Here is a 26,907-nt window from a genome sequence, read left to right on the forward strand (position 1 = left end):
ATTTACATACATTCGAAATATATTTTCTAGACTCATTAATTATGCATTTCATTCATAGCTACAGACCTAATGTAACACTGTCGCTAGTAGTGATTCAAAATTGCACGATTTTGGGTCTTTTTATCCTCTGTAGTAAGTCAAGTCCTGACATGATTACAGAAAAACTTAAATCATTCATACAAAGAATTTCATTGGTCCACTCCATGGTATACGACCAATCATATCAATGGATCCATTAAAATGAAATGAACTTTGATTGGTCACCTCATTAACCAATGAAACCAATGGAGTTTGTTAGAGAGGCTAAGGGAGACCTCTTTTGGAGACAATTCAATCAAAGGGGACATAACTCTTCAAACTTTGATATGCATGATTGAATGTCAAAGTCATTTATTTTTAATTTTGTCTCCTCTATACATCAGAGTGGGTTGTCGTCCCTCGGAACAGAACTGTCCATTGGTGTTCCGCTATAATCAGGGGGAGCTACACAGTAGCTGTAACTAGGGGGTCTTAAATCTGTGTAACAATCATCAACAGGTGGCGCAGTTGGAAGTCGAGGGTGAGAAGGTGTACGTTCACGTTCACAATTATATTTTTCTTTCAGTAATGCAGGCGTGCAGTCATCATCCACTTGGTCAATAACGCCACAACTCTCTTGTACAGGGCGGTACGACGTCTCTGTCAACAAACAGGATAATGATACACAAAACTGATCAGGAAAAATGTCCAGAGCATGAGAACTGAAAATTCCTTTTCTAATTATTTGAAGGGAAATATCTAGTTTTAGATTCTGATTCATAATAACAAAATATGACCTTTCGATGAAAATATTTTGATAAAAAAAAAGGAGATTGCAAATTCATTTATACTAATTGAAAAAAGAAGAAGTAAGACAGCAATGACCATTAACAGTGTATGTGGTTCTCTGTGGCCTTGGCATTTTCACTTTTAGTCTTACCCTGCTAAAAATTTGTGATAATTTTCCCAACAGGACAAACACAACAAAAGCTACAAATGATCCTGACCAGGACTGGGCACTTAATCAATATAGACAGTCAAAGTGCCATGTAAAGCAATGTAAAATATCTCCAGGGTTTTTTTGGAGGAGGAAACATCTTCCAAGTTTAATATGATATCTATGCTGAAATTTTCATCATGAGTAATGGGGAAAAGTAAATATCAAGGAAAGGATAGAGTCATCTTAGAACAGAACTAGGATACAAGAACATGATTATCTGGGAACAGAGGATGTTACCTGGAATAGAGGATATAGTTACCCACGAGAATGGAGATGGGTGTGGTTACCTGGAGAGATGAGTGTGTTGGAGATTGTGGTAGCTGGGGAATTGGGTGTGGTTAGTGAGAGATGGGTGTGTTGGAGACGGTGGTAGCTGTGGAGTTGGGTGTGGTTACCCGAAGAGATGGGCGTGTTAGAGATTGTGGTAGCTGGGGAGATGGGTGTGGTTAGTGGAGAGATGGGTGTGTTGGAGATTGTGGTAGCTGGGGAGATGGGTGTGGTTTATTGAGAGATTGGTGTGTTGGAGATTGTGGTAGCTGGGGAGATGGGAGTGGTTAATTGAGAGATTGGTGTGTTGGAGATTGTGGTAGCTGGGGAGATAGGTGTCGTTACCTGGAGAGATTGGTGTGTTTGGGATTGTGGTAGCTGGGGAGATGGGTGTGGTTACCTGGAGAGATTGCTGTGTTTGAGATTGTGGTAGCTGGGGAGATGGGCGTGGTTTATTGAGAGATTGGTGTGTTGTAGATTGCGGTAGCTGGGGAGATGGTGTGGTTACCTGGAGAGATTGGTGTGTTTGAGATTGTGGTAGCTGGGAGGATAGGTGTGGTTACCTGGAGAGATTGGTGTGTTTGAGATTGTGGTAGCTGGGGAGATAGGTGTCGTTACCTGGAGAGATTGGTGTGTTTGAGATTGTGGTAACTGGGGAGATGGGTGTGGTTACCTGGTGAGATTGGTGTGTTTGAGATTGTGGTAGCTGGGGAGATGGGTGTGGTTACCTGGTGAGATTGGTGTGTTTGAGATTGTGGTAGCTGCCTGGCGGTAAGTTTGCTGCTGATGTTTTCTCCGATACATTACAGCCAATAATATGACGGCCATCAAGAGACAGAGAATTACACAACCGAGCACTGCGCCCACCATCACAGTCATACTGATACCACCTGAGGTTGATTCACCTACAAACAATAAAACAGAGTACACAATTTATTTCACATAACACAATCACAGGAACCAGCATGGCTATCATGGCACCCACCATTAACGGAGACGAAAATTTAAGGGGAAAAAGAATGAAACATAGATTTTCGAGTCCTTTCCATGGGGAAAATAAAAGAGTTTGTATGATTTGATGAAATGAGATATTTGTCAAAAGGCAAACATGAAGATCTGTGACCTTCACTATCTGATACTTATATAGGGTAATAATTTTGTTACAATCAAACTCTGTACAGAGAAAACCCACTTATCATCATGATATCAAGTGATATTAAGCATTGCGCACATGAAATAAGTGGATTACATAGAATATATAGGGAAAAAATTGGTTTCAAGGAAACGTAATATATAACAGCAATGAGACACTAACCGATGTGACATTAAGTGCTTTCTACTGTACTGTAAAGAAGTAAATAATTTCTATCTAAAACACATTGGCCGTTCGTCTGGGTCAAAGTTCAGTGATTGGAATCATTTCTGACTATCTATAGGTTCCAATACATTATATAAGATATCAAATTGAAACCTCGATAAACTTGACATTTGAAGATGGAACTATATCATTAACAATACAGACAGAACTAATACCAAGCCATTAAAACACGTTAATGACAAGAAATATAATTTATTATAAAAAGATGCAAGTTTGACAACATAACCGAATCAACCTTAATTACCCTGTATACAACAGCATATGGTGAAATTTTATATTAATATTTTTTCCGTTGACAAAAAACAAATAAACAAAAAAATCAACAGACAAAATTCTGCAATTGAAGCAAAGAATATATTAGATTAAGTAATTGAACATATTTACAAGATATAATTAAGTTGTAATCGAAACCAGTGACTGCAATTTCTTTTTTGTCAAATAGGAAAATAGTTTCCTGATTGTCATGGGGTCGGGAACTCCCTCAGAAAATTTGGACATTGCAGAAGTTCTTGGTATTTCACCGCTGAATTTGCCGTAAATAAAAGTTCTGTAGGTCATTATGTATCTGTTTCCTTGAAAGCCACACCCCTTTAATCTATCATAAACATCTTGAGTTGGAAGAGTTTTGAAGCTTGATAATGAACGAAATTACTGAAATTCTTGAAAAAATTTTAAAGTGTGACTTTCAACGAAACGTATAATTTTTCAAAAATTTGGTGTTTTATTTACGGCACACTCTGAAAGAAACACTTAGAAGCCTATAAAATTGCGTCAGTAACAACTTCCCTGGGGTGTTCCTAACCTGCTGATTTTAACAATGTTAGACATGTAACGAAACAGTGAAATTCTGGTACAGGTAAGGACACTTACCATTGGCTTCAATCAGTTCTATATCTGCCTTTTCTTGAGAACACCGAGCACTGGCAGTCATTTGCAGTTCATACTTTCCCACCATCCGTGCCAGGTTTCCACGCAAATTCTCCAGTCTCACCACTGCAGTGGTACCACTGGTACACCAGTCACCACGTGCGGGGGCCCGGCATGTACCACTCTGTAAATATATATATTATGACTAGAAATACAAGCTATGCAATAAAATTAATGGTAGCATGTGACCTGGTAATCTTCAATGAGACACATAATTTACAAATTAAACCTAGAATTTCCAACAACCGGTAAATATGGTGTCACTGTAAAATAGCAGACTAACAGTAATTTAAGAATATCAAGAATTGTACTCCAATAGCAGTGGCCCACTTAGTCTAACAGTGATGTACATGTAACTCTGGTCCAACATTTAGTCTAACAGTGGTGTACTAACAGTGATGTACATGTAACTCTGGTCCAACATTTAGTCTAACATTGATGTACATGTAACTCTGGTCCAACATTAAGTCTAACAGTGGTGTACTAACAGTGATGTACATGTAACTCTGGTCCAACATTTAGTCTAACAGTGATGTACATGTAACTCTGGTCCAACATTTAGTCTAACAATGATGTACACGTAATTCTGGTCCAACATTTAGTCAAACAGTGATGTACACATAATTCTGGTCCAACATTTAGTCTAACAGTGATGTACATGTAACTCTGGTCCAACATTAAGTCTAACAGTAGTGTACTAACAGTGATGTACATGTAATTTTGGTCCAACATTTAGTCTAACAGTGGTATACACGTAACTCTGGTCCAACATTTAGTCTAACAGTGATGTACATGTAACTCTGGTCCAACATTTAGTCTAACAGTGATGTACATGTAATTTTGGTCAAACATTTAGTCTAACAGTGATGTACACATAATTCTGGACCAACATTTAGTCTAACAGTGATGTACATGTAACTCTGGACCAACATTTAGTCTAACAGTGGTGTACATGTAACTCTGGTCCAACATTTAGTCTAACAGTGATTTACATGTAACTCTGGACCAACATTTAGTCTAACAGTGATGTACACTTAATTCTGGACCAACATTTAGTCAAACAGTGATGTACACATAATTCTGGTCCAACATTTAGTCTAACAGTGATGTACATGTAACTCTGGACCAACATTTAGTCTAACAGTGATGTACACTTAATTCTGGACCAACATTTAGTCTAACAGTGATGTACATGTAACTCTGGACCAACATTTAGTCTAACAGTGATGTACACTTAATTCTGGATCAACATTTAGTCTAACAGTGATGTACATGTAACTCTGGTCCAACATTAAGTCTAACAGTGGTGTACTAACAGTGATGTACATGTGATTTTGGTCCAACATTTAGTCTAACAGTGGTATACACGTAACTCTGGTCCAACATTTAGTCTAACAGTGATGTACATGTAACTCTGGTCCAACATTTAGTCTAACAGTGATGTACATGTAATTTTGGTCCAACATTTAGTCTAACTGTGATGTACACATAATTCTGGACCAACATTTAGTCTAACAGTGATGTACATGAAACTCTGGACCAACATTTAGTCTAACAGTGGTGTACATGTAACTCTGGTCCAACATTTAGTCTAACAGTGATGTACATGTAACTCTGGACCAACATTTAGTCTAACAGTGATGTACACATAATTCTGGTCCAACATTTAGTCTAACAGTGGTATACATGTAACTCTGGTCCAACATTTAGTCTAACAGTGATGTACATGTAACTCTGGACCAACATTTAGTCTAACAGTGATGTACACTTAATTCTGGACCAACATTTAGTCTAACAGTGATGTACATGTAACTCTGGACCAACATTTAGTCTAACAGTGATGTACACTTAATTCTGGACTAACATTTAGTCAAACAGTGATGTACACATAATTCTGGTCCAACATTTAGTCTAACAGTGGTATACACGTAACTCTGGTCCAACATTTAGTCTAACAGTGATGTACATGTAACTCTGGACCAACATTTAGTCTAACAGTGATGTATACTTAATTCTGGACCAACATTTAGTCTAACAGTGATGTACATGTAACTCTGGACCAACATTTAGTCTAACAGTGATGTACACTTAATTCTGGACCAACATTTAGTCAAACAGTGATGTACACATAATTCTGGTCCAACATTTAGTCTAACAGTGGTATACACGTAACTCTGGTCCAACATTTAGTCTAACAGTGATGTACATGTAACTCTGGACCAACATTTAGTCTAACAGTGATGTACACATAATTCTGGTCCAACATTTAGTCTAACAGTGGTATACATGTAACTCTGGTCCAACATTTAGTCTAACAGTGATGTACATGTAACTCTGGACCAACATTTAGTCTAACAGTGATGTACACTTAATTCTGGACCAACATTTAGTCTAACAGTGATGTACATGTAACTCTGGACCAACATTTAGTCTAACAGTGATGTACACTTAATTCTGGACTAACATTTAGTCAAACAGTGATGTACACATAATTCTGGTCCAACATTTAGTCTAACAGTGGTATACACGTAACTCTGGTCCAACATTTAGTCTAACAGTGATGTACATGTAACTCTGGACCAACATTTAGTCTAACAGTGATGTGTACTTAATTCTGGACCAACATTTAGTCTAACAGTGATGTACATGTAACTCTGGACCAACATTTAGTCTAACAGTGGTGTACATGTAACTCTGGTCCAACATTTAGTCTAACAGTGATGTACATGTAACTCTGGACCAACATTTAGTCTAAAAGTGATGTACACTTAATTCTGGACCAACATTTAGTCAAACAGTGATGTACACATAATTCTGGTCCAACATTTAGTCTAACAGTGATGTACATGTAACTCTGGACCAACATTTAGTCTAACAGTGATGTACACTTAATTCTGGACCAACATTTAGTCTAACAGTGATGTACATGTAACTCTGGACCAACATTTAGTCTAACAGTGATGTACACTTAATTCTGGATCAACATTTAGTCTAACAGTGATGTACATGTAACTCTGGTCCAACATTAAGTCTAACAGTGGTGTACTAACAGTGATGTACATGTGATTTTGGTCCAACATTTAGTCTAACAGTGGTATACACGTAACTCTGGTCCAACATTTAGTCTAACAGTGATGTACATGTAACTCTGGTCCAACATTTAGTCTAACAGTGATGTACATGTAATTTTGGTCCAACATTTAGTCTAACTGTGATGTACACATAATTCTGGACCAACATTTAGTCTAACAGTGATGTACATGAAACTCTGGACCAACATTTAGTCTAACAGTGGTGTACATGTAACTCTGGTCCAACATTTAGTCTAACAGTGATGTACATGTAACTCTGGACCAACATTTAGTCTAACAGTGATGTACACATAATTCTGGTCCAACATTTAGTCTAACAGTGGTATACATGTAACTCTGGTCCAACATTTAGTCTAACAGTGATGTACATGTAACTCTGGACCAACATTTAGTCTAACAGTGATGTACACTTAATTCTGGACCAACATTTAGTCTAACAGTGATGTACATGTAACTCTGGACCAACATTTAGTCTAACAGTGATGTACACTTAATTCTGGACTAACATTTAGTCAAACAGTGATGTACACATAATTCTGGTCCAACATTTAGTCTAACAGTGGTATACACGTAACTCTGGTCCAACATTTAGTCTAACAGTGATGTACATGTAACTCTGGACCAACATTTAGTCTAACAGTGATGTATACTTAATTCTGGACCAACATTTAGTCTAACAGTGATGTACATGTAACTCTGGACCAACATTTAGTCAAACAGTGATGTACACATAATTCTGGTCCAACATTTAGTCTAACAGTGGTATACACGTAACTCTGGTCCAACATTTAGTCTAACAGTGATGTACATGTAACTCTGGACCAACATTTAGTCTAACAGTGATGTACACTTAATTCTGGACCAACATTTAGTCTAACAGTGATGTACATGTAACTCTGGACCAACATTTAGTCTAACAGTGATGTACACTTAATTCTGGACCAACATTTAGTCAAACAGTGATGTACATGTAACTCTGGTCCAACATTTAGTCTAACAGTGATGTACATGTAATTCTGGTCCAACATTTAGTCTAACAGTGATGTACATGTAATTTTGGTCCAACATTTAGTCTAACAGTGATGTACATGTAACTCTGGACCAACATTTAGTCTAACAGTGATGTACACTTAATTCTGGACCAACATTTAGTCTAACAGTGATGTACATGTAACTCTGGACCAACATTTAGTCTAACAGTGATGTACACTTAATTCTGGACTAACATTTAGTCAAACAGTGATGTACACATAATTCTGGTCCAACATTTAGTCTAACAGTGGTATACACGTAACTCTGGTCCAACATTTAGTCTAACAGTGATGTACATGTAACTCTGGACCAACATTTAGTCTAACAGTGATGTATACTTAATTCTGGACCAACATTTAGTCTAACAGTGATGTACATGTAACTCTGGACCAACATTTAGTCTAACAGTGATGTACACTTAATTCTGGACCAACATTTAGTCAAACAGTGATGTACACATAATTCTGGTCCAACATTTAGTCTAACAGTGGTATACACGTAACTCTGGTCCAACATTTAGTCTAACAGTGATGTACATGTAACTCTGGACCAACATTTAGTCTAACAGTGATGTACACTTAATTCTGGACCAACATTTAGTCTAACAGTGATGTACATGTAACTCTGGACCAACATTTAGTCTAACAGTGATGTACACTTAATTCTGGACCAACATTTAGTCAAACAGTGATGTACATGTAACTCTGGTCCAACATTTAGTCTAACAGTGATGTACATGTAATTCTGGACCAACATTTAGTCTAACAGTGATGTACATGTAATTTTGGTCCAACATTTAGTCTAACAGTGATGTACATGTAACTCTGGACCAACATTTAGTCTAACAGTGATGTACATGTAACTCTGGACCAACATTTAGTCTAACAGTGATGTACATGTAACTCTGGTCCAACATTTAGTCTAACAGTGGTGTACTAACAGTGATGTACATGTAATTTTGGTCCAACATTTAGTCTAACAGTGATGTACATGTAACTCTGGACTAACATTTAGTCTAACAGTGATGTACATGTAGCTCTGGACCAACATTTAGTCTAACAGTGATGTACATGTAACTCTGTACCAACATTTAGTCTAACAGTGATGTACATGTAATTCTGGTCTAACATTTAGTGGTCCAATGTCCAATGGTCCAGCAGTGGTCAATCAGTGGTCTAACAGTCATCAAATGATCCATCAGTGGTCTACAAGGGGTTTAACATTTGACAACAGTGGTCCAACAGTAAATTAAGAATGGTCCAATGATCCTACAGAGGTCCAGTGGTCCAACAGTGATCCAACAGCGGTCCATTGATCCAACAGTGGTCCAAAAGTGGTCCACCATTGAGTTAAGACTGGTCCACTGATGTTTAAACATTTATCAACAACAGTTGTCCAATCTTCCAGCATTGGTCCACCATTGGTCCAGTGATCCAACAGAGGTCCAGTGATCCAACACAGGTCCAGTGATCCAACACGAGTCCAGTGATCCATCAGTGGTACAAAGGTTCAGCAGTGGTCTACCTGTGGTCCAATAGTGGTCCAACAAAGGTCCGGTGATCCAATAGTGGTACAAAGGTTCAGCAGTGGTCTACCTGTGGTCCAAGAGTGGTCCAAAGGTTCAGCAGTGGTCTACCTGTGGTCCAATAGTGGTCCAAAGGTTCAGCAGTGGTCTACCTGTGGTCCAAAGGTTTAGCAGTGGTCTACCTGTGGTCCAAAGGTTCAGCAGAGGTCTACCTGTGGTCCAAAGGTTCAGCAGTGGTCTACCTGTGGTCCAAAGGTTCAGCAGTGGTCTACCTGTGGTCCAAAGGTTCAGCAGTGGTCTACCTGTGGTCCAAAGGTTCAGCAGAGGTCTACCTGTGGTCCAAAGGTTCAGCAGTGGTCTACCTGTGGTCCAAAGGTTCAGCAGTGATCTACCTGTGATCCAACACGAGTCCAGTGAACCAACAGAGGTCCATCAGTGAGTTAAGAGTGGTTCCTAATTGACAAAGGCTCAGTATTCCTAAATTTGACCTGGTGAAGTTTCACTGATGATAAATGTCATCAGATTTCTACTATAAAACAGGCATCAAAGAAAAGTGTGTTACCTCTGATGACAACAGTTGTGATCAACTGTGTAACTTTTCCAATGCCCATCATCATTACACATCAATAATGCTAGCTCTCTCGCATGAGTAGTGCTATGTTAATGAAAAATGCTGAGTAACATTATCATTTAACACATTGGGCTTGAATTTCATGCATTCGTAATGCCTCCATTAGAAAAATTGTCTATTGAATTTTTTAAGATCATTTTTTAAGCCAAACTGTTTACTTGAGGTTTTATCCTATGATGTTTCAATAAAATAAAGGTTGTGTATTTTGCTAATGAAGTGGAATATTTAAAGTTTATTTTTCACTTCTTTGAAATGACAACACACACAGGCTGAAACAATAACAGGCCATTCTTTGTAGTTTTAAGGTTAGTAAACTAAATATTTGCATTATTTTTGTGTCTTCAACCCTTGAAATGGATAATGAAGCTAGACATGTGAGACAAAGAAAATTGCAAATACAGTGATAATTGATTGATTCATGAGTTAGAGCAGAATGCTGGCTACAATAGAACTCAAGTAAATATTCATAAATGGTCTTGTCCGAGATAAAATTTACCCGAGTTCCCTTGTAGTTATTCTCCAAATAATCTGAACAATGTAGAAATTCAATCCTTCAATCAGCATTCCCCATCACCCTTGAATGAGGGTTAAAAATTGCCAAAATTGGTTAAATTCAGGACTTGTACTGCTAGTATTCAAGGACACTTCTATCAGAATGCATTGTTAACAACAAAGTAAGGATGGTACTATTTCTGTATTTTTTTTACATTTCACCATTTGCACCCTTGCAATAAGATCCGGGTTTATAAATGATACCTACAAATTCTGGTTTAGCCGTGCCAAAATTCCATACTCCGGAGTCATAGAAACTCAACATGATGTCACAGGTGGTGAAACGAAAGGAGTCCATCGAGAAACAGATCTTATTACACTTAAAATTCTTGTCTTTTGCTGTCAAACTTATGGCACAGGAGCCTGTGAAAAACTGGTTTCCTCTGGCACCAACGGACAAATAGTCACCTAGGCCAAGCACATACTCTTGTCCAGTGTTGCAGGGCATGTCAATATTGGCTGAAAGTGAATAATGAAAATAGAATGTAGTCTAAGACATCAAGGTCATTCCTAAATGTCTTAACAATACAAAATAAAAGTAGAAAAAATCTGTAATACACAAGCTTATGTTCTCCCTCCCATGAATAAAAATAATATTTTGAGAAAAAATTTCCATAAATAGTAAAAGTAACTCTGACCTTGGAACCCTAAAACATGAATCATCTGAGGTGTCATTGATCTTTACGTAAAGTTACAATAAAATTCTTTGAGCAATACGACAATAGCTGTAAGACATAAACACCCACCTTTCATGCACATTATTACTATATTTTTCTTAAATTTCCAGCTAAAGTAACAGTGACCTTGAAACACATTAACCCATTTAAGGATTCCCATGAATTTGTTAGGTCATGAAATGTCACTGAATGGTAGCGCTGTCGCAGGATCTGCCCTAGGTTAACCTAATAGCTGTAGGCAGACTTGTACTGTTAATCTACAAGAAACTTTACCACTCAGAATCCAGAAGTGATAACATTCATTGATTTTTACAGTTAAATGAATGAAACAACCATTCAAATCATCTTAAAATTTCTGGCTTCATCTAGCTATGATCAGAATCAATGTACATGGTTTAGCTGTGTACCTCACTTTGTGCATGACTGATCATCTCTTGCGTAAATTTAATTTTCATTTTCAGCCAATGACCCCTTGACCCCTACAAGGATTACCCTGCTCCAATACTGTAAAATCGTATATTCTTTTGAGGCTTGAGCAATTTTCATTGTATTTCCAAAAAATGCCAATTTTGCAGAAACTTGATTTCATTGATAAATAAAGCTCAAATAAATGTTTATATACACATACTTTTACTAGTTCATGGATGTTTGAATTCATGGATTAAAAGTACCTATGGAACCAAAAAAAATTAAACATCATGAAAATGAATGATTTTACATTATATGAACAGGAAAAAAACATAAAGAAAAATTTGTTAATGTTCTTTGACAACTACATTTACAAATGACGTTACAAATCTAAGTTAAATTGTGATGTAGACCTAAAAGAGAAACATTCACTACTAAATAAAAGTACATTTACAGAACTAACATCTTAATCTCAGAAATGCTCTGTAATCTCGGGAAAATAAATGATTAATTAATGTCGATATTAAAATTCCTTTCTTCGCCAATTGGATGAGTACCAGAGAATGACGAAAACATATTTATCAAAATCATTTCAACCTCATAATTGATGTATCTTTCTATAATCATCTGTGTATTTAGAAGTAAATGTTCTGTCCTTATCCATGTGCGTTTAAAGAGAACGGTTCTATCTGTAATTAGTAATTATGAGAAATCACCCGAAGTTTCAGTTTAAAATTTATTTCTGGAAATAAGACTCCTAACAGATTAAGAGAGAACCAACGTCCTGGTTGTCTTCGATCGTAGATCGGATCTTGCGGGAATCGAAGATGGATACCTAACAGTATTCAACAGAGCCCCATAAAGAAAGGTAGATACAACTGACATAGAAGATGGAACATCAACATCTAAAGTATAGTGTAATGAGCAGTTCAATACCACAGTCCGTACCTGCAGTGATCAATCTATAGTTTATTTTTAAGAGTCCTTTCCAACTTTTTGCTATGGATCACGCAACGTAAAATGGAAGTATTTCCAGAAACTCTCCTATCAAGATTTTACAAGTACAGGACTCGGGACTTGTAAGTAGCTTGATCACTGTACCTGCATGGTATTATATTTTCAATGACAATTGAATTTAATGTATCAAAACTGCTCAGGCAAGGAGATTAGATATACTTAACAAAGGTAAAATATAACAATTAAATGAAACCGTCCCATTACAGCCCCTGATCTTCTGATACTGTAAAAAAATTATTTTTATATGGAATTTATTTTCATTGATCTCGCAGTTACTCCACAAATTCATATTTTCATCAACTGTTAAAATTATAAACTTTCATATCCATGAAATCACGCTGTCGCCACAAAATAATAATTTTTTGAAAAACCACGAAAATTAGGCCCTACAAAAATAGATAATTTCACAGTAAACTCTGTCATGAAAAGTGAACAAAGGGCCACAACTCTGCAAACAATGAGCCCCCAAGTCAGTTACAAAGTATATCCCTACATCCTGTCCCATATTCCTTTCTCTATCAATGGACTGATCTGAGGTATATAGACAGACAGCTGTACTTCAAATTCCTACCTGATATCTGACTAGCTTCTCCTAAGTACTGTACACTCAATGCCACCCAGAATGGCAGCCATGAAGGAATGAAGGTGATAGTTTCCATGACGATACAATAATATGCCACCAGTGGTTATCAACAGGTCCACAGCGAGAAATCATCTGTAATATAAAAAAGATGAAAAATAATCAATTGTAATCAAGCAAGTTGTTATGTACATACCAACTCCATTAGGACGGCAAATTTAACAGAATGTAACGTTTATTTCAACACTTAAGCAGAGCAACAACTAAGAGATTTCATTTGAATTTAGCTGTTTAATAGTTTTAAAGTGAATCTTTATTCCTCAAGGCAGTTTTCAAGTCATTTTAACTTAATCAACTGTAGATTGAATTTTCATCTGATATCGATTTTAAATTGCATTTTACCAAGATGTATATCACACAATATTTGATTATGAATTTCTTATACAGTTCAAAGGTCAGATATATATTAAACAGGTAATGCCATTAACACTAAAATACATTAATACTAGCGAATTAGTTATCCTGAAGACGTTGCTTTTGTTTAAGATATCGTCCACAAAGGGGTTATTGCACTATAGTCTATCATAATCTCATCATATAACCTTTTGAGTTTTGACCAATCAGAATAGTGCATTCACTTAACTGCATCGAAAATTGTCAATTTTTCTGTAAAGAGTTGAATGATAAGATGATAAGGTTGAAGTTGTAAGGCTTTCATCAAATCAAATCTTTGCTGAGTATACTGTGGGTTTTCTTTAAATTTATATCTAATGACTGTTTTGAAGCAATTTCCAGCAGGTAAAAGCTTCCAACTGTAAAATGTTTCACTTCCAAAATGGCGCTGTCTTGTATAAAATTGTAAGTCGTTAACTCTGTGACATCAGAAATTCTGTTTCCTGCATTTCTTTTGAACACAAATTTGTTTCATATTTCATTTGACATTTTGCTGTTTGTGTCCTTTGAAAATGTGTAGTGATAAAAACGGAAATGTAATGGTTTCCCTGAGACTATAAAATATCATCAGTGTACATGTATATAATTGTTTCACTTGTGCGGCAAAATATATCAATAATCGTTTGCAAGTTACACTAGCACTGGTTAAATATATAATTATGATTTTCGAACAGAACTCATCAAATATCCTGTAAAATTATATGGTATCCGTGGTTACAGAATACAACAATTTTGTGATTATTAATGATATTTAATATGTATTTATTCATGTAATAGTACAGACGGTACATAGATTGTTCTCTACTTTTACATTCAAACAGACAGCTGGTGTCTACTAGGTAGTGTGATACACTCTGAAAAAACATTAAAGCCTTTCGCACGATTTCACTTAGAATCCATAGAAATAAAAACCCTTCCCTATTTCTGATCCAAAACACACATTTACATTTCTTGTACATACAAAAACCATTTCACAGTTCAGCATCCATCATTTATACTACATGTGCTACAAAATCTACCGTAAATGAAATGAACAAACTAAACGTAAATCAATATATTTGATCTTGATACAAACAGTTGACATGAAAGCGTTTTAATGAAAATGTCACTTTTAACAGTCAGTACAGGTTGTATCGTTCCTAGGCACTGCGCCATCAATACAAGCAAATTTCCAAGGCTTTACGATCATCACATTGCCTTCTGGTTTAACATTACAACTATATTGCTGACTTTTTATGAGTTGTTGCTTCAAATAAAAGGCTAAGTTCTTCCTTCAATGATAGAACAAGAATATTAATTTACAATGTTTCTGAATAAAAACAGCATAATGGATATATCTTATCTACAAAGAAACAGACTGGAGGGAGTGGGGGGTGGGGGATACTGGGAGAAATAGACTATGTAACATGGTGGCACTTATAACAACCATAAATGTCGTTATTTCAGACAGTTTAATGCTTATAAATGTGTTTACATTAATTAACTACCTATTTTTTGTTCTTTTGTCGTTTGAACTAAAATATCTACACTATCGACAATGCCATGTGTCAAATGGAACGATCATCTCGACGGAAATGTAAAAACGAAACTGAATAAAGAACTCAGACGTCTTCTGTAAAAATTGCATCTATTCTGCCTCCAGCTTTGAAATATGACACATCAAAATAACAAAATATGTAATGGTAAACAGAAAATAAAAGATCCAATATAACAGAATACAAAATAATTATCTGCCGTATAGTGTCTCATTATATACAGGGTTTACTGTGATACTATTACATACATTGGTGACTGATGAAAATCTGATACTGCGACATTAATAGGGTACAGCAGGAATATATCGTACCAGACTTAATATCATCAGTAATGAAATACAGAGGGTGTGGGATATTTTTGCTGTTGCGTCAAAAAAAAATTGAGGCTACCATTGATGTTGTACTGCAAGTAAAACTTTCGAAATAAGAATTGAATATTATCAGGTCTATTTTCAAGTCGTTTTATACTTAAACAAATTAAATTTTCGCATTCCCGATTTTAAGATTAAATTTTTACAATAATGTTGCTAAAATATGAAATAGCAAATAATATTCCCTTGAAAATATCTGGCTGTTAGGTATAACCTATGTTTTCCATGTGTATGTTTGTCATGAACTTCATCTTTGTAAAATTGATATGTACATTAAAAAAGCATTTCTCACTTAAAATATCAATTTTATTTATTTTTCAACAATTTGGCAAGGATGAAATCGCACAGGAGATCTTACTGTGGGAGGAAACAGGAGTACCTGGGGAAAACACACGTGGTCAGGCAGCTGAGCCCGTACCTTTTTACGTCCGTATTAGGAATCCAATCTCGGACAGCTTGGTGAAAGGCGAGTGCGTTTCCACTGCTAAGTCTGACAACCCTAACTTAACTTAACTTCCTAAAGACACTGGCAAAGTGATGGATCTATGTGGAAGAAAATGTGTGTGAAGTGAAGACATTGATAAAATGGAAGATTTAAAAATTTTGCTGTGCTATCTGTCACAGCCTTGAAGTGATCTGCTGGAGAGATCAATGTGTAGGTTGTGGGTAATTGAATTCTTCAAGGCATTTAATGGATGAGTCGACAGTTTAGGAGAAATTCTCCGGAAAAACACTCAGTGGCAGTTTTTATTGTTTCTGAAATTTTCTGAACAGGTTTCCTCTCAAATGACATTGTTTCCATTTACTCAAGTCTACTACATGAATTCAAGTAAAGAACTGCTTCAGGTTAGAAAAAACAAATCCTGAAAGGCCTGTTTCCATTAAGGGTATAAACTTGGAGACTTCATCAACATTGAAGAATATATATATATATATATATCAACATGACTGGTTACATTGAGAACAGAAGCTACTTCAGCTTAATGTAAACAAAACACCTGCTTAACATTTACTTTACCACATGCCAATGCTGTGTTTTAGATAGAAATTAATAGTGAAAACCCATTACAAAAGAATATTGTCAAATCCTTAACAGCCCTGTTAAGTATTTCTGTCTACAATAATGCTGTTTGACACATCGAGAATAGCCACTCTTCAGATCTTTTTTTACAAATCCTCCTACAAAGTTCAAAATAGCTTTCATTAATGATGTAATCATATATGGGGGACATTTTCCTTTGCATCTGAAAGGATAATTGTGCCCATATCTTTTCAAACGCAAATTTTTAAAAAATTTTAACTCTACCGTGAGCTATTATCATTGATTTCTGTTTGTAAGGGGAGATAAATGAATCATTCTGTAATGAATTTTGAGTTACAACTAATATTAAATTAAATTTCAATTCATATATTGTTCAACTGTTTCAAGATTGACAAAATTACATGTTATAAATCTAGTTAGCTGGCTCTAACTTTCTCGAATAGAAAATTATTTTTGTTCCTGTTTACAATTTGCTCTGCTCATATTTTTTATTTGTTGATTTCTCCCCTCCCCCCCCCCTCCTTTCCTCCCCAGGTTGTGGCTACCTCACTGAACAACATATGGGAGGACCTTCACATTCATGCCATTTAGAGCAAAAAGGTGAAGTGTCTTGCTCAATTACAAAACAATGTCAACACAAATCGGTCTACTTCTCAGCATCCTAACTGAAATCTAAAACAAAAACAGTATGGAGTATCAAACCAGATACCTACGAGTATTAATCGAGGTTACATGGGCTAATGCCCTACTAATGGAGATTGGTTGGTTGACAAGTTTTCCATCGCCATGACTCCTCCTGTGTCCGGATATCGTCTCACCAACAAACATCACTGTTCTGATGACGTTCTAACAGAGATATCAAGGCTCCTTGCTAATTTTGTTTTGTTTTACAGATCAGTCATATAATATCTAATGTTACTTCATTCAAAACATTCATTAATGCATTTTCTCATGTAGTGTACATTCATTTTATTTCCTAACCAGCATATTCCATCTACTGTATATTGGATGGAATGGTAGTCGTACTACAGAAACAGTAAGCTGCTAAATTCTGTTTATTTTCAAATCTACAACTTAAAAAGTTTCCTGATGTGTATATAATGAATCTCAATACAAATTAGTTTTCTAAATTGGAGAAAGTCCAAAACAATACGAAATATTTAGTTTATATATGATGTAGTCTGTAATGAATAAGTATGTCCTTGAAACATTACTTTGTTCCATATATATTATGAGAATATTCAAATTTGTCGTGGCCCAGGATACAGGCTTCTCCAATATAATTGATGTACGTGTTTTTGTTTTTATAGCCCTTGTGGATGACACCGCTTGGTTTCATGCTTGTTGCAGAAGCTGTGATTTATTGAAGGTTTTCCTCTGCAGAAAGCCTTGTGAACTTACTATGAAATAAGCTTGCAGTATTTTATAATTCTATTATAATCTGAATCGAAAACAAGTTGAACACTGGCAACTTCAGTTCAATATAAGATAAGCACAAGAAAGATTCTATTGTTTTTCAGGGAGAAATAAGGAAAGGTTACTTTAAAATTGCGATTGGGTTCATCAAAAAAAATTTTGTTAATAATATTGATGTCTATTTTTTTTGTTCTTATTTTCTTCAAGGCAATATTTATTTGTATAACACATTTGGCATTGAAAACAAATGATTTATAAAATTAATGGTCCCAGGTGTAGACCCACATTTGTTTTTACCATGTACTTTCACTAGAGATCTTGGAATACAAAAAAGTACTTTCAACAATGTTTTGTCAAAAAATTCTGTTTAAAACAGTATATATAGACAACTGCTTGATAAATTATTAGCACAATCATCTGAAGAAGTTGATCAAAATACAAAAAGTACATAACTTTATCAAAATCTTTTACCATTAAATTAGCAATTTTGGTGCCGATAATCTAAAGCATTAGAAACTCATCTCATAAAATGACAACAGCATGGAACAAATGGCCATACTGTTTATCTTCCAGAAAATACAAACTCAAACTTCATCTATGAAGACAAAAAGCTGGAATTTAATGAGAATATAATCTTAGGCCCCTGCCTCATATCATATAGACATTGGATCACTGTAAATCACATATACTTCATGTCGGATTTATTTCTGTGTTAATACACCAGAAGAGTCAATTGCAAAATTCAAATCCCTTGCGATTATTTATACAGAAATAATTCTTGATGATATCCATACAGATTTGGTTACCATTATCCGAGTCCATATACTTAACAGCCCATCATTTGCAAATTTCAAGATAGTTCTGGATCACCATTCACGAAATCATGTATTCGCGAATGTGTCTGAAAAGGTAAGTTCGCAAAATAAAGTATTTGAGAAATTTTAGTAATTTGCAGTTCTTATAGACAGGAACAAATCACACTTTGCTTTAGCTTAAAGTTTGCACCTTATCAATTAACATAATACATAGATTACCTCATCTAAATTAGTTCACCAAATTTTGGTAATTTTCTAGACTTTTGAATTTTCAAATTTGAAGTAACCTTGTATAAAGTACAGCTCTACTTGGTACAGCAATAAGCTTACCCATTCCAGTTCAATAGAGTTAGGAACATATTATGTTACTTTACCATGTGAAAAAAATGCAATAAGGGAGGCAAGCCTTGGTAATACAAAAATTAAATTAACACAACCCTACACCGCAAAACACATATCTATATATGCTTTGTCTTAAATATGTTATCAACACTAGAAATGCTTAAAAATGAATTTATATATTCCCACACCGTAAAACATATATCTGTATTTGCTCAGCTTTGAATATGTTATCAACAAATATCACTCATCTTTAAATTCTCCAATTGACATAATCTCCCAAAATATTTCAGTAATATTTTCGGTCTTAATGGCGGCTGTTGATAGACATTTTGTAGCTGAAGACGTAACAGTACTTGAGATAAGGAAGGGCAGACGATATGACTGGTAGTTTAGGCTTTAGCAAAAATAATGTTCTACACTGACAAATTCATACACGGCCTTAATAAAATCGGGGAAAACAATTGATTTTCATTCATAAAATCTTTACATCTTCACCAAAACTTCTTAATGTAAATTCAATTTTATTTCTGAAATATTTTTGTCATGAAATTCATGTTACATTAATGCTTGTCTGTGACGCATATTTCTGTTGATGATAATCAGCGTTCATGTTACAGAAATAGATTTACATCAAATTTAAAACTTTGGAGTACACATGAAGTAATTTGATAAATCTGTCTGCGTCGGGGTACAGAGACTGTTAAATGGTGAGGTAATCAGTTAGGAACAAACTGTAGTCAGCTGATAGGACGCAAGTAATCATTAAAGAACATCAGTAAATTTATGTGAAAATGTATTTACAATACAATCTGGTTCATTGAACTACAATGCAAGTGTTTATAAAAGAATTCTCTTAACAGGAATATTCCCTCCCATAATGGCCTACTTGTACAACTTCAGATACTGATAGGAAATCCCACAACATACAGCAAAAAGTCAAAAATCTAGGTACTCAAAATGAGCAGGCATAGTATCCCCCTCCCCCATCCCACCACACCCCACCCCCACACACACACCTCCATACCCATATACACACATCCTCACACATGGAAGAAAATTTAATCAAAATGATAGCATCTTAAATTCAGATTTATTCATGACATTGTCGTTACATATCTGTATTCTCACAACCAAGGAGGATCATGACAACAGCTACAGAAGGCTTCAGGATCAATGTAACGTTTATGTTTATACATAATTAACCTAGAAAAACTTCTTATTTTTATTAAATGAAGGTTAATAAAGATAATGTAAAGTTATTTCAAAATCAGGTGATGCTGGCTCATGTAACTTTAATTCAAAACTGGAGAAGCTTTAAGGCTATTACTATGTCATGTAAAACTGTCCATATTTGTCAAACAAAATTAAAACACCTTTAGGCAAGGTGCAGTCTTATAATCTGTAATAATGGCTAAAAATACTTTGAAATTAATTTTTCTGCTGAATCCCTGCTTTGACAACCTCAATCTGGTGAATCATTATTTAGTGTTGATCCCATGGAGCCTCCGTGGACCTAATTACGCACCAGGCATCTGCCTGTTGATTTTTGATCAATGTTATTCTGTCGACTGTCAAATTATCGATAAGAAAAATGACTTTCTGTCAGAAAACAAATATTGGTAATGTGTAGATTGCATGAACACAAGATGAGAGCAATTTGCTATCATCATATAACAATATTGTATTTTCATCTTGGGCCATATAGCTGTCGACAGAGTTTAAAAAAGTGGGCATCTCATGATGTTTATCCGACAACCAATCAGTGAAATTGCTTAGATTTTTTGAGAAATTCATCTGTATTAACAATCCAATGAAATAAAAACAATTATCGTGACAAAATCAATAAATTACATCATAAAAATAACAAACGTGCCAGGTACTATGTATAATCACGACTTTAAAATAATTAGGTTCTTTAAAAAGAAACATCCCCCTCCCTGAAAAATACAATATTTTGAATCATTTGTTACATTATGAAATCAATGACAAGTGATCTTATGTCTTACAATTTTCATCCATCAAAGTCTTTACACTACAATACATGTTCACAAAATGATTGCACTAAAACGATGTTTCTAAACCACAATGATGGTTACAATCAATACTATCAATATGTTTGCCTTTTTCTACTGATCGTGTTTAGTGTCAATTTTCCATTTTATTGTGTATAATTATCCACTTAAATTAAAAGGAAATTTGTAAAAATGTCCCATAATAAGCCCATGTCTGTAGGTCAATATTTCAAGGTCCACCCACATCTATTCCTGTTCTGAATAGTATTTTCAACAAATCTATTTCACTGTATACAGAATTAAGTCCATTTCTAATTTGGATCATGAAGGTAATATTAAATGTGACTGGCATATTTAAAGTACTGTCAAAAAAGGTCCGTTTGAATAGGCAGGTAGTTTTTTTCAATAAAAACATTAATTTTCTGTCTTCTGATAGTTCGAACCTGTGATAGTTTGTTTCATTTTCATTTCAAATTGTTTGAACTTATCGCAAGACAGCAAGTATTACTATTGATAGAGGCATTGGGTTAGCAATAATCGTCCATGTGGTCACTCTTCATAGTGACCTTAAATATATACAGACCAAATAAAGCTGGCATGTGTTTTGTTTAAGAACAGTATTGTTTCACTTAGCATCTTAATAAAATGATCATGTCAAGACAATCTCCATCATGGTAAGATTCATAGAGATTAAAAAAAAAAAAAAAAAAAACATTTATCCATAGTCATATTAAATCCACACCATATCCGAATATATAGATATATGTCAACAGTAACTACCACCAATACATAGGCAGAAATGTGCTTTTTATGGACTGGTTTCTTCACTATGTTTTCCAATGTTATGAGGACCAAAATGAGACCTGAAACAGTCTATAACATGTATTGCAGTACAGTAAGTCTTTCCAAAGATTTATCAATCATTCTTTAATCAACTTTTCCCCCTTCATCGTGATTTTCAGCAATTTCGATCTTGATAGTTCAAACTCAAATTTATTTTCACAAGCAAAATTCAATATAATTCAAACAGGTTCAACAATATATGATTAATTTTGTTCAACCTGAGTGAAGATTTACCCTATTTGATGGCGTTGTTACCTAGTGTAATATTTAATCATTCCCTTGTCAATTTCTTCTGCTTGGCTGTAGAAGCATCATTTATCAACAGCCCATTTCTAGTAATTAGCCCATCAGCACAGCTATTGAACAGATTTACTCAAATCTCTATTTCATATTGTACTATAATAAAAGCCTCCGGCCTATGACTTTGTGGCAATTTGTTTTGTTTATGGTTAATTGAGTCATTTAAGAATATGTCAGTAGTAGATGGTGGAGGAAAGCCGGAGTTCCTGCCCAAAAAACACTGACCTATGGCCAGTACCTGGCGAATGCCCCAAGAGGGTCTCAAACCTGAGACCCAGAGGCAAAGGGCTAATGGGAAAGACAGTTAGATACCTTGAATACTCTGTCACCATGGCAACATCTAAATTCACCCTAGGCTTATCATTGGATAAATATTGTAAAGCCATTTTTCAGTAGTTTAAAATATCAGTTCAAGGCTTATTGTGTAATACAGAAGATATTATGACCTTTAATAAACAAATATAATAGGTAGTGGAAAATATGTTACTGTAAAATTATGTATTTTTGTGGGGCTCAATTTCCGTAGTTTTTCCCCCCCAAAAAAATCCTATTAATTGACAGTGTCTTGATTTTATGGACAAAAATAGGTTAATAAATCTAATTATACCAATTTTAAGAATTTGTGGACATAAAGAATTCCTGGATTAAGCATACCTACAATATCAATGAAAAGAAAACATCCACAAAATTTAATGATGTGAATATTACAAATAATTGACAATTTTTATTTATTCCATTTCTGGTGGATGAATTTAAATGTCTCAATAGTATACATATAACTATATCTAAGAATTTCCCAATTAATATCATATATGTTTCACAAGTATGACAGAATATCTATATTCACCACAAGTATTACAACATATGGAATCCGGAATTCATCTCCGAAACTCCAGCACGATCAACTAGAACCCAGAAGCAATTAAGACAGGCAGAGAACTGTGCCAGGAGTATGTTGTAGGGTGTCATATATCTTGTGTTACAGATCTAAACCACAGTAGTACTGTTTGTCTCTCATTAATGGAAGCCATTACATTAGACAATGAACACCAAGTGTATCAGGTGACATTTGTAGCAGCATGACAATGTTCTAAATAAATACCGTTATGTGTTGTTTCTAATCATTCGGGGAGCTATTATATATAAACCTTACAAAAACCGCCTTTACTGGTAAATAACTTGAGTGCCATGTGGTTACTTTATCCTCTTTATAACATATCTAAAACGCCATAATGTGAATTTGGTATTGACGATCAACATGTAAATGTTGATCTAACCTTCAGCCTCATCTCTGTACACCAGTTCAAGTTTCTTTTGACAGTTAGCTTTAAAGATTTCAATAATCTAGTAATCATTTTCTATTACTATTTCTGTTTTATAGCAAAAATAAAGTGAAATAATTTATTTTTTGTGGTGGATTTATTTTCACCGACTTCGTGGCTACTCTTAATCAATCCACAAATTTACATGTCCATGAACGGGTGAAACAGACTTATAAAATCAAAAGCCAATGATTTTTTTTTTTTACACAAACCACTAAAATTAAAACACATGAAAATATGTGATTATACAGTATGTTTATCATGAAGGAAATATGTATTGGCTTCAATTTTATCTAAACATTCACTGAAATTCAGTATCATGATAATTGAAGTTTTTCAGTAGTTCCAACTGAATAAGCCCGTGAGTGGTTTTATATTAAGCCTATACCTGGTTATATATCAAGCCCATGGCTGGTTATATACTAAGCCGATGCCTGGTTATATATTAAGCCCATGGCTGGTTATATATTAAGTCCACGGCTGGTTATATACTAAGCCGATTCCTGGTTATATATCAAGTCCATGCCTGGTTATATATTAAGCCCATGCCTGGTTATATATTAAGCCCATGGCTGGTTATATATTAAGTCCATGCCTGGTTATATATTAAGTCTACGGCTGGTTATATATTAAGCCCATGGCTGGTTATATATTAAGTCCATGCCTGGTTATATATTAAGCCCATGGCTGGTTGTATATTAAGCCCATGCCTGGTTATATATTAAGCCCATGGCTGGTTATATATTAAGTCCATGCCTGGTTATATATTAACCCCATGCCTTGTTATATATTAAGTCCATGGCTGGTTATGAATTAAGCCCATGCCTGGTTATATATTAAGCCCATGGCTGGTTATATATTAAGTCCATGCCTGGTTATATATTAACCCCATGCCTTGTTATATATTAAGTCCATGGCTGGTTATGAATTAAGCCCATGCCTGGTTATATATTAAGCCCATGGCTGGTTATATATTAAGTCCATGCCTGGTTATATATTAACCCCATGCCTTGTTATATATTAAGTCCATGGCTGGTTATGAATTAAGCCCATGCCTGGTTATATATCAAGCCCATGCCTTGTTATATATTAAGTCCATCGCTGGTAAATCAATCTATATCTTTTGACATTCAGTGTTAAATTAACCAATTATACTTCCTTGTTGTGTGATAAGCCCATGCCCTAAATATCATTATATGAATTTTAAGCAAGGAAAAATGTGTCAAACCCCTGGCTTATTTGATGAACAAGCTCTATGGTGTAATCTTCTTGAATTTTACTCTGACATACATACATCACAAATAACATTAGGTAAAAGATCATTGACATTTTCAAGGGTTTAGTTTTTAGGTAATCAATTATATTCTTAACATTTAACATATAAAAACGTGGTTAAACTAAAATTCCTACTTCACAGTTTAACATTCAACTCCGACACTGTCCTCTGTAACGACACTGTAATAATGTTCTGATCAGCACACTTTTTGCTACAATTTCTAACAGTCAAACACAGAGGTGAGATTTACACGTTTACAACATTTTTACATCGAAAATCCTAACAGCAGTATAAAAACCATTTAAAGACAATCATCCCTTACGAATCATAGTGGGTATAAATCCAAGCATAGACCACATGTAAAGAATGAAATATTTTACTTTCCACAATGGAACAATTTATCAGACTTCTATAACTTGACATTCCTCGTGTATATGCCCTATGTGGCCTAAATATCATCAATTTGCGTTTTTCAAACATTTTTGCTGAACAATTTCTTCTACTTTCAACCATGCAACTATATAATTTATATCAATGAGCTGTTTATTACTGTTGTTTTTAGAATTCATGTCAATCCAGGTTTATTTTTATTCATTTATTTGTGGCAGTGACATAACGATATTTGAAATAAAACATAACATAAAGCGCACAGCTTGAACATTATGGACTTCAGTGGAGATTTATTGTTACAATCATTCATTTTTGTGGGGGATTTATTTTCGTTGCTTTTGAGGTTACTTTTAATCCGTGTGTTCATAAGTCCATGAATTGTTAAAATTAGTCTAACTAGATTTATTCAGCTATAGTCATCCATGTAATTCCTAAAATAGTAATTTTTTGAAAAACCACGAAAATTGAGCACCATGAAAATTTATCATTTATCAGTATACCTATGCTGCCATTCACGTCAGGAGCGTCTGAAATTTACTGGAGCAGTCTTATAACTGGAGCTTTGTGCTTGTCTTTCATTTATGAAATGAAAAGGATTTCATTCTCAAATCTTTCTTTTTTTTTTTAATCATTGCAGACAAATGAAAGTCTGCCAGGCACTAAGGTAACATGACACGAGCACAATCCAAAGCTGACATCGCACTTACGGCAGGTAGAATCTGAGATGTCAATCAAACAGAATGTGTAAAGGATTGTTTTAGTTCTTTAAATACAAAGGAGATTAAATAATTGGGTTTTTTCAGAACATTTTCTTCAGGTTGGTAATGTCAATAGAATAAAAGTTCTTATCAGACAACTAAAAGGAGTTTGTATTCGTCCGATGACGATGACCATGTAGTCATCAAACATCACACTCATACATGTTACATGTACAAATGTCTGGTTCAGGTTTCAATTATCATAGACCATGCTGTAATAAGCGTACATTTTAAACCAAACTTCACATATTTCCAATGAAATGTGACACCAAAAATTCAGCATCTAGTGATGGAATCTTATCAAAATTATGCTGATATTTCATAAAAGTATGAACAAATTATAGTAATATATTCCCGAAAGCTTATTTCTTACAGCATCTAATTACAAAAGCAGTTATATGTTACTGTGTAAAATGTACAGTTTATTTCTTGGGTACTTGATTAATGCCTTAGTTGTAATGGCAAAGTATATCTTATCTCTGATTTAAATTCAGTAAAACCTTATTACTGCATAAAACCTAAAAATCTGGGTCCTCACTGATCTTTATTCCAATGGCACAACACATTCGTAACCAAATCCAGCACTAATCAACTTCATTAAAACTCTTTACACATACTATTAAATTGGTATGATTATATTAATGATCAATTACATGAATCTTTTTGAACATTTAAAAGCACAAAAGACGATTTACAGTAAACAAGGCACCTGATGTTGGCAGTAATTTTATACCGCCGCATGTCTGTTTGGTCAATATTTGTAACAATACCATACGATGACATCATTATCTACAGCGATAACATTTGTTCTGTAATTCTATCCAGTTTCAAATTATCTTTGTATATATGAATTTCATGTGGAAATCAATCTGACATAAAGTTGCTGTATCTATTTTGTAACATGAAGTCTTCACAAACAGCAGGTGTC

The 26,907-nt window shown here is 34.8% G+C and overlaps 1 protein-coding gene across 1 annotated transcript; it reads right to left on the reverse strand.

The window, feature by feature from the left end:
• Positions 1–295: 295 nt before the first annotated feature.
• LOC132548339 (uncharacterized) lies at positions 296–13,210 on the reverse strand. Its single transcript, XM_060212195.1, has 5 exons — positions 13,096–13,210; positions 10,631–10,881; positions 3,534–3,714; positions 2,014–2,190; positions 296–678 (listed from the first exon to the last, which is right to left on the reverse strand). Exons 1-5 carry the CDS (start codon positions 13,181–13,183, stop codon positions 419–421), a joined length of 957 nt encoding a protein of 318 aa, XP_060068178.1. The 5' UTR covers positions 13,184–13,210; the 3' UTR covers positions 296–418.
• Between the last annotated feature and the right edge of the window lie 13,697 nt (positions 13,211–26,907).

This window comes from Ylistrum balloti, unplaced genomic scaffold (assembly GCF_031769215.1).
Source record: "Ylistrum balloti isolate Yb309-2 unplaced genomic scaffold, AGI_CSIRO_Ybal_v1 Utg370008, whole genome shotgun sequence".
NCBI classification, from domain to species: domain Eukaryota; kingdom Metazoa; phylum Mollusca; class Bivalvia; order Pectinida; family Pectinidae; genus Ylistrum; species Ylistrum balloti.